General features: G+C 50.6%; 3 protein-coding genes across 3 annotated transcripts; 2 read left to right on the top strand and 1 right to left on the bottom strand.

Moving 5' to 3' along the window:
- Positions 1 to 589: 589 nt before the first annotated feature.
- Positions 590 to 1454, bottom strand: MYCGRDRAFT_105604 (uncharacterized protein; the record flags this gene model as incomplete). The annotated part of the gene is made up of 1 exon (XM_003850130.1): positions 590 to 1454. One exon carries the CDS (start codon positions 1093 to 1095, stop codon positions 874 to 876), a length of 222 nt encoding a protein of 73 aa, XP_003850178.1.
- A 3610-nt stretch (positions 1455 to 5064) lies between these two features.
- On the top strand, positions 5065 to 7335 carry MYCGRDRAFT_219684 (putative ABC transporter; the record flags this gene model as incomplete). The annotated part of the gene is made up of 4 exons (XM_003850180.1): positions 5065 to 5946; positions 6004 to 6525; positions 6583 to 6736; positions 6797 to 7335. The coding sequence occupies 4 exons, from the start codon at positions 5197 to 5199 to the stop codon at positions 7333 to 7335; spliced, it is 1965 nt and encodes a 654-aa protein (XP_003850228.1).
- A 3754-nt stretch (positions 7336 to 11089) lies between these two features.
- Positions 11090 to 11458, top strand: MYCGRDRAFT_28495 (uncharacterized protein; the record flags this gene model as incomplete). Its single annotated transcript, XM_003850181.1, has 1 exon — positions 11090 to 11458. A coding segment is annotated over one exon (369 nt), but the record flags the coding sequence as incomplete, so codon positions are not given.
- Between the last annotated feature and the right edge of the window lie 6601 nt (positions 11459 to 18059).

The raw sequence follows: 18059 nt of genomic DNA, 5'->3' as shown, positions 1-18059 counted from the left end.
CCAAGACATCAACACTCAATCACCATCGGCATCAACCTCAAGCCAACAAAACAACACCAACAACCGACCAACATGCAGTTCTCCATCTTCACCCAACTGCTCGCCATCGCGGCGCTCTCTACCGCGGTCCTCGGCGCCGCCGTCCCCGACGCTCGCAGCAAGAAACACGATCTCTGCGCTGAAGGCGCACCATGCGACGTCGCGCCCTACTGCAGCTACTGCCACTGCGGCAGCATTGGTTGCTAGCGCATTCTCTTGTGCGCCATCTACAAAACACGAGTTTGTATGACCCATGGGTGAGTGTTGATGTCCGGCAAGGTGTCTCGGCTTGTGAAAGAGATGTCCGCTCACTCTGCGCGGCACAGATTCGATTTTCTTTCCGGACGGCCCGAAGTCTGACTGCTTGGCTACGATTTCTCGCAGGCTGTCAACAACGATAAGCTCACGAGGTCGATGCGTTTTTCCTCATTGGTGTTTGGTGCAGGGGTGGACCCGGCGGAGGCTGGGTCATGATTCCGGAACTTGCGGATAATGGCCAGAGGCTTGATGATTGATGACAAGAAGGATCTCGCTCGGTTGCTGTCGTATTCATTCGTTCATCTCGCCATTCTCAATCATCGCTTTTTCCGCTCTTACATCATCAAGTAGTCTTCGCCCACCAAGCTCTGAAGATTCCATCAATCTTACGCTGTCCAGGGACCATGTCGATGGGTGATGTGATCTCTCTCCTGTCGTACAAAAGACTTTATTAAGGCCTCCTCCCTCACAACTATATGAAACAATCCCGATACGCCTCCTTTGTGCAACCGATACAGACTCTCGGAAAAGGCGCTGACGGAGGGCGGCGGGCGCTGCTACTGCTGCCAGAGGGAATCATTCGCCGGCCAGGGAAGATTCGTCCAGAAGGTATCGTTGCTCGGCGGGCAACAGCCCTCGCCGGTTGAATTGTTTGAGGAGAGGGCGCGAGAATTCATCCCACGAGGTGATTGATGGACGTGGCTTCTCCGATGCTGACGGCGGAATCATATCGTTTCTCCTCCTCCTCGGAGAGCTTGGGATATCGATGTAGTCGGCGAAGAGGTCTTCAAACATCATGTCATCAACCGACTCGCCCACCAAAGGAGAGTCGGCTTGGGGTGTTCCACGGATACTCTTCAACCGCTGGGACAAAGCTGCTGGCGGGTGCCTTCTGCGTTTCGGTGTTTTGACTGCCGACTCGCGAGTGCACGGCGAGGATGGTCGATGCAACCTTCCGGCCCCGAAACTAGCAATTTGATCAGTCGTATTCGGTAGCAAAGATTCGAGGCGATCAATTTACAGACGGAGAGTCTCCAAGAGATCTTCTGGGTGCCCGTGGGAGGCTTGGGAGATGTCTTGCCGAGGACGAATTTGGAGTCGGGGCGGAACCAGTTGACGGTGTAGTCGACTTAGATAAAGGTTACGTTGGATTGAAGGGAAAGAGGAAATGTTTGTTATAAGACGCACCCATTTGCTCTGCCAATTCGCCATGACCTTTTGGTCTGGGTCAATCTTCTTCTTGACTATACTAGGCGAAATGGCCTTGTTGGTCACGGAACGGAACATCCATGACAGGAGCTTCGTAGCAAGCACCCCGAAGAGGTCGGAGTCGGAGACGTTCCAGCCCACGGCATGCATAAATCTGGAACGGTATTAGGGAATCGGTCATGGATTGGGAATACACGGAGAGACAACGTACTCGATCAGCTCCTTGTGGTCTTGGGGTAGGCAGTGGGCGGAGATTTGCTTCCTGGCACTCTGTCTCGAGGACGGCCAGGAGTTGGCGAGAAGTCGGCTGTTGAATCGTGGGCTGGGTTTGGCGCGGTTGGGGACTTGGCTCCGGTGAGATGTCAAAGATCTCCTTTGCGCATGGAGCAACAGACAATCTGCGCGAAGGTGTGGTAGTGTTCAAGAGCCTCCACGCTCCACGCTTCCCGAAGACAGATAGTGTCAGACTCCATGCCCCGGCGAATGTGCATTGTCCAGTCGGAGATACAAGACCAATCCTCGATGTGGAGCGGTACTTCTCGACATCTTCCGTTTCGACTTCAGAGCGAAGGACGGCATTGAATCCGTCGCTGCCACCAGGTTGACGAAGTCTTCCTCGAGAGCTTCTCCGCCACAGGAGACGCCTGGCAGGTTGGAGGAGGGTATATATATCATATATATATGGAACCGGAAGGCCCCTTCAGTAGTGACCTCGGGCAACCATGAAGAGAGTGGCCATAGTCGCAGCGACCTCGAGTCTGCCACAACGAGCTTCGTAAAGCAGTCCTTCATCTCAGAGAATCGGCGTGCTTGAGGAAGCAGACGACGATGTTATGAAGACGGAAGGCTTGGTGATGTTTTTGTGTGTATTCAGCCGCACGAGACTCTGTCTCGAGGACGGCCACTCTGCGGGGTCATATTGGTAGGACGGGTGGAGTTGGCGAGAACTCGAGCAGGTCTTGACCACGACAGGCGTGAGACCAGTGCGGCGCTCATGGTCGCCATGTGTATCATATATCAATATCATATATAGAGAGAGAGAGAAGGTGTGTGTTGTGTATAAAGAAAGTGGCTTAAAAGCGAGCTGGACATCGAAACCGAGAGACGTCGTTCAGTCAGGTATAAGTACAGTCCTCAGAGCTTCATGTGAATCTGCCAAGCTCTCCACCGCATACAGCCAAGGACGAGCTGATATGCCCGACCTCCGCATAGAGTGGAACAAACTTGCGTCGAAGGCTGAAAGCGGTATGAAGAAAGATGCCGGCAAATGGAAGCGGCAGATGTGAAGCGATGGATAGTGAGCGGGGAAGAAGGATGAGAGGATGAAAGTGCACGCTCGGGTAGGCAGAGATGCGGGTGTAGAGATGCGAAGACGGAAAGGTGCATCGACTCACCGTTTTCTGCCAGCTTGAGCGTCGACCGTCAAGAGGAGATGTGTAACGTCTGGAAAGTGAAGAGCGGGAGTGAGCGTCGCCTGTATGGGAGCCATCACCGAAGCCTGAATCTGGTAGATCAAATACTGTAGAGGGACCTCATCCGGCGTGGCCAGCAAGACGAGCAACGTGCTGCTGCTGGAAAGCCGCATTCTCGGAACAGCCCAAGGCCAACTCTGCTCCACTTGGGCCGCCATCATGTGTAACAAGGACCTCTTAGCACCAGCTGTGCACAGCACACGAGCAAGACCGGGTAGTTGGAGCTTCCGACCGGTGAGTTGCAGACGGACCGATCGTGCAGGCATGGTCAGGTGCTTCAAAGTCTGCTTGGATGCTGTGGCATTGGCAGGATTGGCCGGAATTTTCCTTCTCTGCCCATTAGGCCTCCAGACTTCGGTCTTGCTCGCTTGAAGTGTTCGTCGCCTTGGTGGCCCAGGCACGACAGAAGTCTGGAAGACCTCAGACCAAGGCGGCGATTTTGCGACCAGATGTGGTGCTTGGTACGCAGTAGGTCTGGCATTGACACAGACCATTATCACCCAATGCGTGGTCGTAGTGCTCCAGGTTTCAAGTCAGATCTGGTTCCCCAGCGCACGCTTTCAAGGTCGTGGTGGCAAAGTCTATCATCCTGGCCAATGGTGGAGTGGGACACTCAGTGAAGAGCATGAGGAGAATGCTGAAAGTTGTAGCGGAAACACTCCACTCGTCGTGCCGTGGCGTGCGTTCGTGCTTCAGATTGCGCCATCATGGCAGGAGAGCGGCACTGCCTCCGCGTGGTACGGGGCGGTGGAAAAGCTGCCGGTCTCATTGCTGACTCCGGAGCACTCCCGAGTTGATTCGTCGGAGTTTCGATGAGGGCCGTCCGGGTTTGATGTGAACGTTCGGAATCAGCATCTACACCCAGGGCCGCCGTGGCCGGATGTCAAAAGTCAGCCATGCCGCCGCACGCCTGCAGGACGTTCTGCCGTTGGCCGATGGTGATGAAGATCTCTCGTTGCACAGCGGTTCCAGACACCTGTGTCATGGTACGATGACCATGATGCTGCGGCTGTGGCTTCCGGACGTTGATGATGCTGTGCCTCTCGGATGCAGCTTGTTGGTTGAATATACCTACATACTACTGACCAAGAGCGTGAGCACACGTTTTCGACTCGTAGCGTGAGCGGGGTTGTGCGTCTTTTGGTGAAGATGATCCTGGGTTTGGATGCCCGTCAAGCGTGAGAAGGGAAGACTTCGGTCTGCACGAGCACAATGGCTCGGCTCTGCAGGTGTCTCAGGGGAGTGAAGTGGGAGGAGAGATCTGTTTGGAGGAGACGGGCGGGGAGGAATGGAAGTGGATTGGCCCCACTGCGGCATGTGTAAGCGATATAAGCGAGGAGATAAGGTTCGACTAGGGGTTTAGCATCGCCCCCGATCGCCCCCGACCTCACGCGCTTCGGGCTCTTGAAAGTTCCTACTTCTTCTCTCCGTCCCGTCCTCCTTGCCAGTCGCCGATGAAGAAGAAAAGCCCGTTCTCCGCTCCATTGCAGTTTCGGCTTCCTCCAATTGATGGCGCAGAGACGTGTTGATACCGCAGACGTAAGGTAGGTACGATGAATGCCGTACAACGTAAGGTACCACTCTTCTTGTGTCCCACCACACACAGCGCTTGCGCCCGCGGAAGTGTCACCCGTGACGATGACTTTTGAAACATCCAACTTCAGTTCGTGGATATGACCGGGTTCATCGAGATATATGGCGAGTACTTTGTTCCCCGCCGTGAAGATGCAAAACGCAGCAGGATTTTTCCAAACCGACCCCACTTCGCCGTTCACTCGGCGATCAAACGCAGCAATCAGTCCCCGAAGCAAGAAGACGACGCCGAAGTTGATTGAAGACGACGGGAATGATCAACAAGTGCTAGCACCATCTCTCAGTCACTTCCGAACATCAGCCATCGAACATCACCTCACGCACTCTCGCTTCTGCACATCTCCACCCTCCGTCCGTCACCACCGCTACTGCTACTGCTACTGCAACTGCCCGCAGTCGCTGCTACTATCCGTCGCTTCACCCAACCGCACAACCAAAAAAACGAGATCACCGACTTCAACTTCTCGGTGCTTGCTGCCCGCACATCACCTGACTGCCTACCAAACGGAGGTTGTCACCTGCCACCACTTCTTGCCGCCTTACCAAGACATGCAGTGACTGGCCCAAGATAAAACCTCGCATTCTCTCCACCCTCGCTACACACACTTCCACCACCCCTGTCCATATGTCATTCCACTCCACTCGTCAAGACAGACCACACTCCGACGTCGAACTCCTCATCATGCCTCAGCAAAAGGGCTTCTCCGAAGGCAGCGCCGCCATCATCGATGTCGAAAAACAATACCAGCCAAACTCATCCACCGCTTCCCAGGACAGCAATGTCACGAGCTTGGCATGGACCGACCTCACCGTCACCGTCAAGGATCGCACCACGGGTCACCACCGCGACATCCTTCACCGCGTTTCCGGCATCGCTCGACCGGGTGAGATGATCGCTCTCATGGGCCCATCCGGTTCCGGCAAGACCACTCTCCTCAACTCACTCGCTCAGCGGCAAAAGACTGGGGTCACCGGCAAGGTGCTCATCAATGGTCACGAGGCGCCAATCGCCACCCACCGCTCGCTCAGCTCTTTCGTCGAGCAGGAAGATACCCTCATTGGTTCGCTCACCGTTGAGGAGACTTTGAGATTCGCCGCCAGATTGGCACTTCCCAGCACTGTCACCAAGACCGAAGCTCGTGAGAGAGCCCGCAAGCTGATCGACTCATTCGGGTTGTCGAAGCAGAAGAAGACTCTCATCGGCACTCCCGTCCAAAAAGGCATCTCCGGTGGTCAGAAGCGGAGAGTCAGCGTCGCCACTCAGCTCGTCACCGGACCAAGAATCTTGTACCTCGATGAGCCAACCAGCGGACTGGACTCCACTGCGAGTTTCGAAGTCATGTCTTTCATCCGCAACATTGCTCGCGAGACGGGGGTAAATTTTCTCATCTCTGACGAGTTTTTCACTTCACTTCACTGACATTCCTCCTAGTTGATCGTCATCGCCAGCATCCATCAACCCTCCACCAAGACCTTTGAGCTCTTCAACCGCATCATCCTCCTCTCCCAAGGCAAGACATGCTACAACGGCACCATCCAAGATCTCGATCTTCACCTCGACAACATCGGCATGCCAATCACCGGCCACGTCAACCCAGCCGAACACATTCTCGACCTGACCAACGTCGACTTCTCGGCCGCCACCAAGGAAGACCAAGCTCGCCTCGACGGCATCTTCGAAGGCTGGCTGCACTCTGAACACAATCAACAAGTCGAGTATGACCTGCGCGAACTCCGCGGTCGGCCATTGGTCTGTGATGCCTCGGATCAGCATCCCGGTCTCGTGCCGCAGGTGATGACACTTCTTCACCGTTCCTTCATCAAGAGCTACAGAGACATCGTCGCATACTGGATCCGAGTGGCCATGTATCTCGGTCTGGCGGTCATGATGGGCACGGTGTGGTTGAGACTGGGCTCGGACCAGAGCGAGATCCAACCTTTCGTCAATGCCATCGTGAGTATCTGTCCTGCTCACTTCCGAACGACAGCCATACTAACCCATCCATCACAGTTCTTCGGCTCAGCCTTCATGTCCTTCATGGCAGTCGCCTACGTCCCCGCCTTCCTCGAAGACCGCTCCATCTACGTCAAAGAGCGCGCCAACGGCATCTACGGTCCCACAGCCTTCATCCTCTCCAACTTCCTCATTGGCCTCCCCTATCTCTGTAAGCTCACCCACCCCTCCTCCCCTCCTCCCCTCCACTAACATCCACCCCTCCTCACAGTCCTCATCTCCCTCCTCTTCTCCATCGTCTCCTACTGGCTCATCGGCCTCCGCCCCACCGGCGCCGCCTTCTTTACCTGGGTCATGTGGCTCTTCCTCGACCTCCTCGCCGCCGAAGCGCTCGTGGTCCTCATCTCCTCCATCTTCCCCATCTTCGTCGTCGCACTGGCTCTCATTGCCTTCATCAACGGCTTGTGGATGTCGGTCGGCGGATTCCTGGTCTCCCTCCCGGTTCTGAACGTCTTTTGGCGGTACGTGTTTCACTACATTGATTACCAGGCGTACGTCTTCCAGGGCATGATGGTCAATGAGTTTCGGTACAAGGACTTTGACTGTGCGGGCAGTCCGGGTGATGCGGGTGGTTGTCAGTGCATGTACGCTTCGGTGTTGCAGGATCAGTGCAAGATTCAGGGCAAGGCTGTGTTGAAGGAGTATGGCTATGCGGTGGATCTGCAGGGGCAGTGGATTGGAATCATGCTCGCCATCATCGTGGTCTACCGCGTTCTTGGATGGGGTGTGTGTTGGTTGAAGAAGACTTGAAGAAGCGTCGAATTTCAACTTCGGTGGGACGGATGACGGTCATGGATGGGCGCATGGTGTTCGGGCTTTGTTCTTCGCTTTTCTGTTCTTCGGTCTGGGTTCTGATTTTCCTTCAAGAGGCGCATACATGGAACAGGCAATGGGATATGTGCGAGATGACATGGCAGATGAAAGTGGGCATGTTACCAACGCAAGGGTATGTGGAAGAACAGAAACATCGAGATGAGATGGGCATGTTTGATTGATGAAGATTTTCGTTTTGCAGAGGATGCGAAACAGAGACGGAAGAGAGATGGATGATGATGAGAATTGTGTATGATGAGGATAGATATGCATGTCTGAGGCTGATGAGGCTGATGAGGCTTCACTGTGGGGGTTTAGCTGAGATGTATACCCAATGAGAACAGTCTTCTTGATTGTGAGATTTCGAGTCGACGAGGTATGGTAGTGTAATTGCTGGTGGGATTTGGTGAGGAACTCTTCATTGTTGATGCGTTACGCGCCGTACGAATCCCCGAGCTCAAATTTCAAAGTCAAAGGGCGAAGCATGCTGTGCCTCCATCTTCCTCTTGCATCACAGCCGCGAAGCTTCTACAACTCACATCATCCGCACATTCTAAGAATAACATGTCCGCGAAGCCACAGTGCTGCACTGCTCAACGATAAGCGCGTCGGGTGGGCTTTCATTGTTAGTCCACCTAGGTAGGCAAGCGCCGGAGAGAAAGCTTGAGGGACATACGACTGTGTCGCCTGTGCCGTTTTGTGTTGTTCGAATTATCTCTCAAATCTTCTGGGAGGTTCAAGTTGAGCGGATTTCCTTGCTACAGCTATTGTCGTCGTCTTGGTTTTTATGCTGCGCTACTGTTTTCTGCTTAGAAGTTGATTCGTACACGCACGCTTCGAAATTGTTATGAGGGGGAGGAGGGGGGGAGGAGGAGGAGGAGGAGAAGGAGGAGGAGGAGGAGGACTTGACTCCCTCGTTAGTTGCATCGACAGCCGTCGTCTTCCGTCGGCACTCCGTACTTTGCAGACATGAGGGATAAAGTCCAAGCTACGGCCAGGAATTTGCGACGACCCGCTGACGCGGTCGACTGTTGGGATGAGTATCCTCTTATCTATCCAAAGCTACGAACCTCGCTCAAGATATTGGTTGGGGGATGGTGAGGTGTGGACATCGGATTTGGGGTAACTTACATAGAACTACATCCATCATACGTACATGACACTGTGCTGATGGATTCTCACAGGTTTCATAATCTACCGCACAACCTACACCAACAATCCCGACTGGATCGAATGTCTCCGCGGTATCCACGCCGAAATGGGAAGAGTGCTCAGCTTCTGCGAACCCGGCGCTCTGGCTCTGCTCGACAAGAACCCCTTCACAGTCTTTGACGATCGGGCTCGTTTCGAGAATGCCACTACAGACTCGATACGCGCTCACTTCAACACCTGGTTCACAACAGCACCAATGGCAGAAAACGGCACCGAACCCCACGGCGAAGGAAACCATGCCACGCACCGCCGCGATCGATACGGTTCCCCTCGCGACAGGGTCTGCATTTTTATCGACGAAACCTACATGCGGAGAGTATCGTCGACTGTTAGCAAAAGTCGAGTCTTTACAGCTTAGGCTTTGTAAACCTTATCCGCGGGGCGTAGAGACCGCAGACAGAAGAGGAGTTATAGGAAATAGCGCGACTTTGTAGACGGACGAGGCCGAAGCGATAGGAGGCGGTGGAGGGTTGTACGCAGGAGGATTTAGGGTAGTATAGAATTCGCTATAGGGAGGTGGTTAAGTAGTAGCATTTGTTTAGGGGTTCGTATAAGGGGGAGTAGTAGGAGAGGAGGGCGAGGAGGTGGCCGGAGGTGGCGAGGGTTTATTAATAAGAAGAGGTAAAAGACGTTACTGTTAGCTTAGTGTTGTGCTGCTTAGACGTTTTTCGTGCCGATACGGCTTCGTATAAGATGTCGTTGATTTTTGAGCAATATTAATAGATAAAACGATGTAGGTAGCGGCAAGGTAGTAATAATAAAATGGAAACTTAGCAACGGCTAATCCCCCGCGTCGCAATCTCTTCGATGTTTTAACACCTTTGCACACATATACAATATATATACGATGCCGAAGAAAGGACAGAAGCACTTCGATACCCTAAGAAAGAGCAAGATCCTCGGTATAGCCGAATTTCGCGAATACCTCGAACGAGAGAAAGGAATTGTCGTAATATAAGACGACATTACAAAATGTTTTAAAACTTCGAAGGGCAATATTTCGAAGATTACTATTGCGAACGAACCCCGACGAACAAAAGGGAATAACGAGATACGAGGCGGATTCCGAGGAGACGAAGAGCGATACTATAATAAGTAGAATATCGAGGATTCGAGAAGCGTAATCGAGGACAACGGATTCGCTAGATACGACGTAGATATTAATACTCTTCGATACGAAGCCGAGCTACTAGACGTCTCGGATCGAACGATAAAACGAGGCCTATAACGAGAAGAAGATATAGGTCGGCATATCGCGCGTACGGAAGAAGAACTCGACGTAAAATACGTAGAAGTACGAATAGATTTTGCGTTAGATTCTCTCGACGTACGGCCTAAAAAGACGGACTAGAATAACGTCTTCTTTTCGGACGAGTTTTACTTCGGGTAAGGATAATAAGAGAATCGGCACTATATTTAGCGGCGCATTAGTACGCGCGATAAACCGGAATATATACGTCGAGTCTCGAAACGAAAAAAGAAGAAACCCGAACCGAAACGAAACGAAAACCCGCGAGACGACGAACAAACTAAAGACGTATACTACTTTGCTCTTATCGGCCGCAACTTTAAGAGATTTATCGAATACGAGCCTCGTAACTCGAACGGAAAGATGTCGAGTAAATAATATATCGAAGACTTCTTAGAACCGGTTATTTTACCGCTTTTAAAAGAGTTTCCCGATCTTATTCTCGAGGAAGACCGCGACGGCTCGCATTGTTCTAAAGAGGTAAACGCGTATAAAAAGAAACACGTTGTTGCTTCTTATTTAAACGCGCGAACCTCTCCGGATCTTTCGGCTATCGAGACTATAATAGGTATAGTAAAGACGAAGTTTCGAAAGAACGGGCGCTTTACGAGAGACGAAGTACGCGCGGAGGCCTTATCTAGCTTCGATTCTATTACTTACGAGACGATAAATAAGTGCATCGAGAGTATGCCGGCGCGTATGCATACTGTTCTAGATAATAACGGGCAAAAGACGCAGTATTAGATAGTATTTTAAATGTTTTGAAATTTTTGGATTTGTTTCCATTTTGTTATCAGGCGGTAGAGCGGTAGTAGAGGAATTAGGAAAATTCGAGTACTAAAATGTTCGCCTTACGTGCTGCACAATACGCACAATCGGATCGAGCTAAGCGCCGGGCCAATCTACACTGCCACGATGAGGTGCGTCTCTCGTCGTACAAACAACATCCACTCCAAGCCGCAGCATATGCATTGAGCGGCTCGAGATGCATCTGGCGGCTTGCACAGCCCGAATATGGTACGCCGTCCGGCGGTGTGCCATTGTTCAGCCTCGTCATGAAATTGACCTCCTACGATTTCCTCCCATAGACGGCTACGAAGCCTCCCAGCTTTCCAGCTTTCCCGTGAAATTGATCGTGCGATTCGAGCACCACGAACGACTATGGACGCGGACACGATTGTGACCGTTCAGCCGGACAGCGGAGATATACTCGCTCCAAACGTTGGACTCTTCAAGCATGGACCACTCCGCGATTCGGAAACGCAAATCCGGCTGATCAGGCTCAAACCCGGACGACAAGACGATAACATCGAGCTCGAGCTCTCCACATGGAACTTTGCAAATGCACCAGAATACCACGCCATCTCATATACCTGGGGCGCGGATGTCAGACGTATCATCTTCATCAATGGCCTGGCTCACTGGGTCCGACACAACTGCCATTATGCTTTGATGCAGGCACGACTGCACTATCCGGAGACGTACATTTGGTTGGACTCGATTTGCATCGACCAGGGTGCGAACAAAGAAAAATCTCATCAGGTCGCGATGATGAAAGACATTTATGTCAAAGCTGATTGGGTCCTGGCTTGTATCGGACCGCACGAGAATGGGAGTCAGGTCATTCTGGAGGTTGTTGACCGTTTTATGAGAATGGAGTACCCGCCTACTGTGGCCAGGTTACGAGCCGATTACGTGGCAGACACTTCTTCTAGCGATGAGCAGTGGAATGATTGGCTGCGCGGGCTCGTTGATGAGTGGAGCGATGGTGCTCTTGCCATTCTTCGGCAAGCTCTGACACGGTTCACCTTGCGGGACTACTGGACGAGACTGTGGATCGTCCAGGAGATAGCTGCCGCTGCTGGTCGGGTGCGAATCTTTTGTGGAAGCAACAACTTGAGTCGGACAGCTTTCCAACTAATTACGCAGCTCGTGAGTGACCACCGCCCGTGGGCGCATCTTTGGCGGCACTCGAGTCTTAGCAACCCAATGCCTCCTTCCGCCCATCGCCTCGTAAGTCTCAGCAAGGCTCAAGTTGCCTCTGTGAGCTTTGAGGAGGCAATGGGTATAACGTTCGCATTTCGATGCAGCGACCCTCGCGACAAAGTGTTTGCGATTTTATCGCTAGTCGCATGGCCGCAGCGCTGTAAGGCCATGGTACCAGATTACGCCATGTCGAATGTCCAGGTCGCACTCGAAGCGATCCGTCATCTCAAGTCCTTTCATTCTCTCCCTTGGATTCCGCGGCATCTATGTCTGTCCTGCTCTGACTCGCAATTGTTGGCTCTTCGACAGGCATCCCAGCGCTTGGAAGACGAGCGCGTACATTTGAACGGATAGAACGGTAGAATTAAAGATTAACGCACCCTCGGCTATAGTATAAGCGTAGAGAACGTACGTACTAAGGATTAGTACGCGCGTTCTCTATTACCGTATAATAGTAGAGAACCGTCTAACTCGTATATATATCGGTGTTTTTTATGTTTATAGTATATCGCTAGTGTTAGTATTGTTGTTGTAGCTTACTAACTATTATAGGCTCGCAATTATCGCCTTCTACTATACGTATAGAATTAGCTCCGTAAGGCCTTCGACACGACCGACTAGAGCAACCGGTTTATTGCTAAACGATATCGATTAGACTCGAGGAGGGTAGACCGCGTAAGGTTATCTATAGAGTTGTTTAGTACCGTATATCTACTAGCTCTTATACGTCGTAGACGACCGGTAGTCCTTACTATTATCGAGGAGCTCTAGCTCTTATAATACGTATTAGAATAGCCGGACGGATATCTCGATAAAATAGCGTAGTTCGTATTCGATATAATAGGTAAGGTTGTCTATAATAGGACGGTATAGAATGTCCTTTAAAAGTATAGCTTTAGTCGGAAGGTAGCTCGAAGGATTGCCGGTAAGCGTAATAAGGAGCTAAGGAGCTATTAGAAAGCAAAGGCGACGGGCTAGCTACGCGAGAAGCTAGTGTTTATTAATAAGTCGGCTGTTAATAAGCGTAATAGACTAAGGAAGTATTCGTAGAGGCCTATCGGTCGTCTAGCGGATACGTCGTCGCCGTCGAAGTAGTTAGAGCGGTAGTCGTTAGTACCTATAATAATAGTTAATAGCTACCTTAATAGCCCTTTGCTTAAGCAGGGCGCTATTAAGGCAGAGAATATCGTTAGCTAGTTACGCGACGTTGTCCTTCTATAGCTCTTACCTAGCTCTATTATTATTATAGACAATGCGAGCATCTACTAGCATAAAGAGGTGTCTATTATAGTCGCTAATGCCCTCTACTTCCTCGAATACCTACTACCTTACTTACCCGACTTTAACCCTATCGAGTAGTCCTTTAACGTACTAAAGGCGTAGATTAAACGGCACCGGATAGAGCTGCCGGCGTTCGATAGTTTCGAGGCGTTCTTAGTATATATAGTGCGTAAGTAGAAGTTTAATAAGACGGCAGTAAAGCATTTTAAGAAGAGCGGTTATTACTAAAGAATTCGTTATTAAAACAGAAGCTCCCTATTAGCCTACACCGTACCGGGAGCGACCGTTACGATGTATTACTAGCGCGGATTAAGGTAAATATGTCTACTCGAATTTAATCCTCCTTACTAACTATATAACAACTATTCTATTATATATCCTTAATATTAAACTCTATATATAACAAGAGCGTACGAACAAGTACGACTAAAAAGCTAAGCAAAATATAGTTGTAGTAGCCTATAATCGCGACAGCTACTTTAACTTCGCTCTCGAGGGCTCCGGCGCCCCTTGTTTGTTTGTTTGTTTGTTTGTTCCATTTACGTCCTTTAGGAGTCCACGACTATGTAGGACGGCCTTGCAAGCAAGGCAGTAGATCTATTTACAATCAAATTCTTTTAGTATTCTTTAACCTTAGGGGAAACCCCGTGCCTAAGGCAATGCTAAAGGACTTTAAACAAATGCAAGACAAAGGAAATCGAACGAGTGTCGTTGTCTACAGCTAGGGCTACAGAATTTTTGCGCCAAGCTTTTTGCAGAATTTTCAGCAGATCCTTCCGCTTCGCACGCACGCTGCAAATTCGAAACGCAGTGCAAAAGTAGTGCAAAATGCCGTGCAAAAGTAGTGCAAAATGCCGTGCAAAAGTAGTGCAAAAGCAGCTGTCTAACTCGCTATCTTCTCTTGTCCTTAATTGCCCGAGGTACGAAGGGCCAGTTCTATCAAAGACCACAGCCGTCTTCTTCCACCGGCAGGGATCTTTCAAAGGTCTCTTTTCATTAGTTTTCCTAACAAAAAGAAGGGTCTATTAAAGCTCACTTTCTATTGGTCTACTAGGACGCGTTCTTTTGTTTATAGTATTCTTACGAACCCTAGCATAGCGTAAACTCGCGTCTTCTTTTTCCGCTATGCTCGCGTTCGTCCATTTATTCTCGATATCCCTATATACGGCGCAATGGAGAATACATAGATATGTGCCCGTTGCCTCGTGGCAAAGCCATACTATTAGTTCCTTCCGCCTACTCCGGGTTTATCCTATTTCGCTTCTTCGTTACTTATAACCTGCTATACATGTAGGAATCTTAACCTTAAGCGCAAGCGTTACGACGACTACGATTTCGATATTGCGTAAGATCCACTCGACGTAGAAGATACGTTTGCCTAGAGCAGTTAAGAGAGTGAACAAACTAGGCGTTAACGCCGAAAGGTTGAGGCTACTTCGCGAGATCTCCGAGCTACGAATATTGCACAAAAACGCTTAATAGCCTTGCCTACACCTTCGAATACTCTGCCGACTACGCTATCTAGCAGTAGGCCATCTGTCTAATTACGTGCCGACGTTCTCCGGACCCGATCTGTCCTCGGCCTACTACTAACTCCCGCTAATACCGGATGTAGCAGGCTCCCTGCTACACAGCGTTCAAGCATAGTAAATATCCCCCTAAAACATCTCTTCTTATCTAACATAAATTAAGGCTTCCTCTCCGCCGCTGTTGTCCTAAGATTCGTCGACCGCCTATTCTCCCTCTTAAGCGTTAGCGTCCGTAAGCGAACCGAGTTCTTAAACGTTTATACCTCCGCCGTGTTAGCTAACGACCTCCTAGGCCGAAATACGACGTCCTTAAAGAGGTGGAATACGGCGAACTACTACTGCTTAGCGTCCTTCCTTTCAGCCTCCTTCCTCTTAGCCTTCTTCCTCTTAGCCTTCTTCCTCTTAGCCTTCTTCGTCACCGCCTTCTTCCTCTTAGCTAACGAGTTCGCAAACCAAACTTCAGCCTCGTAGGAGAGGCGGATTACGTAGAGCCGCACAACAACCCGCACACCTTTAACATAATAGAGGTAACCGGGCTGCCCTCGCGCCTAGCAAACTCGAGATTCTGCGAGCAGTATTACGGGAGGATCCTCCTATCCTCGCAGAAGGTGCTACGCTTACGGACAAAGCTATGTCTAACCGCGACTAGACCCTTATCTAGCGCTAGTTACAAAAGCTTAACGACATTTAGATGCGGTTCTGCTGCAGGTGTAAGGAGCGGTGGTTCGATACAATACCGAATTAGGAGGGTGTGTGTTAATTCTATCTCGCTGCGGACCGGAAATTAAAGGACGACAAGTGTACTCGGTCGCGGGCTAACAACATAAACCTAGGACCGATGCCCGAAGGCCTACCCGCACTTACCGACATCGAGCAGATAATAATTTCTCCTGTGCACATAAGCATACATATTCACCACATCCGTAGTGCCTAGTATCGTTATAAGGGTTATATTATAACCTTCCTCCGCGATGTGCCAGACGTTGCTACAAGGCTTCCGCGCCTTCCTTAGGACTGTAGTGTTATCCTTATTCGCCTAAAGTCGTCCTCGGCGCGTGTTACGCGGCAGTTCAAAAGGGCGTTTACTATAAGCAGACAACGGCTATCCGCGTAGCTCGAGTATCTTACCGCCAACAATCTAGCCTTTGCGCACATTCAGTACAATCCGGAGCTACTTCTAGAGGATAGTTGCGTGCTCGATTAAGTGCTATGCCGAGAATTTGATAACGACGCCGACGCGTCTAAGAGCGAGAACGATTCTGAAGATAAGGCAGCCGCTATTTAGACCTCCGCCCTTCCGAGCACTCGGCCTACTAATTCCGAGGAAGACGATCTACGTAAAGGTAGGGTTTCCGATATTGTAGAAGGCTACGCGTACTATTACAAATACTCTGACACTTTATAAAGGTCTTGGCATCCCTAAGCCTAGCAATCTCCGTAGCGAGCTCGAGTAGCCTAAGCTTAACCCGCTACGCTTTTCTCAGCAACTCCAAGGACAACGGCTTTGGACTATAGCCTTTCCTTTCCTCTTTCCTAACGGCGAGGCTTACTAGGCACTTCCGCGCACCTATCACGTAACGTTCCTAGACTAGGCGCGGCACCTACTTCGCTTCTACGACGGCAGATTTGCGCGCTACGAGCGCTTCCGTTATGCTGTCTTTAATACATGGATAAGAGAGTCGACGGCGAGCCGGTCTCGCTAGCTCCTAAACCGACGAGACGACGGTACTATCGCAACGCCGGACGAACTTCGTAAGGCGTTTTACGATAATACTCCCGAGAGCCAATCTTTGCTAAATTCTATCGTACGCTGCGCTGCGCAGATTAAGGGCATTCGGCTATTCTGGACGAGACTTAGTCGAGAGCTTTACGCTATAGTGTACGACCTTGGCAAACCTGGCATCTTCTTTACTCTAAGCTCCGCGGATACTCGTTAGGACAGCCTTTAGCGCTTCCTTCCCTTTTACCTTGCCTAGCTCTATAGGTCAGATTATAAGCGGTATAGGATTAATCGCGACAATTTGCGCTCTAATCCCTACATTGCTGCTTAGCACTTTAAGGAACGCTTCCGGTTGTTCTTCCATGAGTTTCTTGTTCCTAAGTTCGCGATTAAAGATTATTAGTACCGCTTCGAGTTTTAGGGCCGCGGCAGCTTACACGTCTATAGATTTGCCTGGTTAGATCGCGATATCTGCGAGGAAGCGTATAGAAACCTCGACAACGATGCAGAGAGAGAAGCTTTTACCTATTTCTGGAGCAAGCACGTTGTTGCTCTCAATCCTGACATCGCGCGCAGGCCGCCGCACAAGCTTTCCTAAGGAGTTTTTAACTACACTTCTACAGATCTAACTAATACTATCGGGAGTGTTTTAGACGTCGCTAACCGCGTCCAGCTCTATAGGTGCAGCGACGCTTACTACTTGCGTCGGAAGAGGGGAACTCGACCTGATGCTCCTAGAACCTGTAGATTCCGTTTTCCACGAGATTATAGACCGGCCGACACTAACAAGGACGCTAATCCGAACTACTAGGGCTTTCGCGCTCGATGCAACGACAGCTTAATGAATCCCTACTGTCCTCCGGCCCTCCTAGCATAGCGCGCGAATCAGGACCTGTCGCCTTGTACGGACCTTGCCGCAGTTATTAACTATATCGCCAAGTATTGCGTTAAGAACGAAAAGGAGACCTAGACGTATAAGGAGATTGCTCGTAAGTCTTTCTCTTCCGCTACGATTTGGTCGCTATTTGCTTACTCGCGGACAGAAAATCTAGCCTCTTACGTTTCGACTACCTAGCCCTTACTTTCGTTCGCCGCGAAATGTATAAATCGTTTTATCGGAGAGCGTGATTAGTCTACATAGGAAGTTTCGCACATCCTATTCGGCATTTAGCTCCATAAGAGCTCCCGCGGCTTTATTAACCTCGACTGTCGGCCTAACCGTTAGGTAAGTAAGGTTATCGACCTTGTAGCAGAAGGGGACGAGCGGCCGGCTAGGAAGAACATCCTTACGAAATACCAAAACCGTAAGTCTACGTTTGACGACGTTAGTTTCTATACGTTTATTACGACTTTCTCCTACGACAACGGCAAGATTAAGCCTCGACCGCGTGCAGCTCCTCGGGTAGTAGTATATAATCTACGCTATAGCCCCGAGGGGGTCGAGCTCGGCGACTTCTGTCGTTTGAAGATCCTTTTGCACCACCCCTTTGTGGACTATCCGACTCTACTATACAACGGCTACGAGAGCTAGGTATTAGCTTACGAGCACTACAAGCGACATTGTACTCCGCATAAAGATTCCATAGAGGACGAGACACCCCTACCGGACGACGACGACGATTTCGAGCCAGAGGAGACAGAGGAGTCGCAGGATCTAGAGCGCGGCTACGAACAGCTAGCCGCT

Source organism: Zymoseptoria tritici, chromosome 8, assembly GCF_000219625.1.
Source record: "Zymoseptoria tritici IPO323 chromosome 8, whole genome shotgun sequence".
Taxonomy (NCBI): Eukaryota; Fungi; Ascomycota; class Dothideomycetes; order Mycosphaerellales; family Mycosphaerellaceae; genus Zymoseptoria; species Zymoseptoria tritici.
Note: the sequence above shows the minus strand (reverse complement) of the source record. Positions and strands in the feature narration are given on the sequence as shown.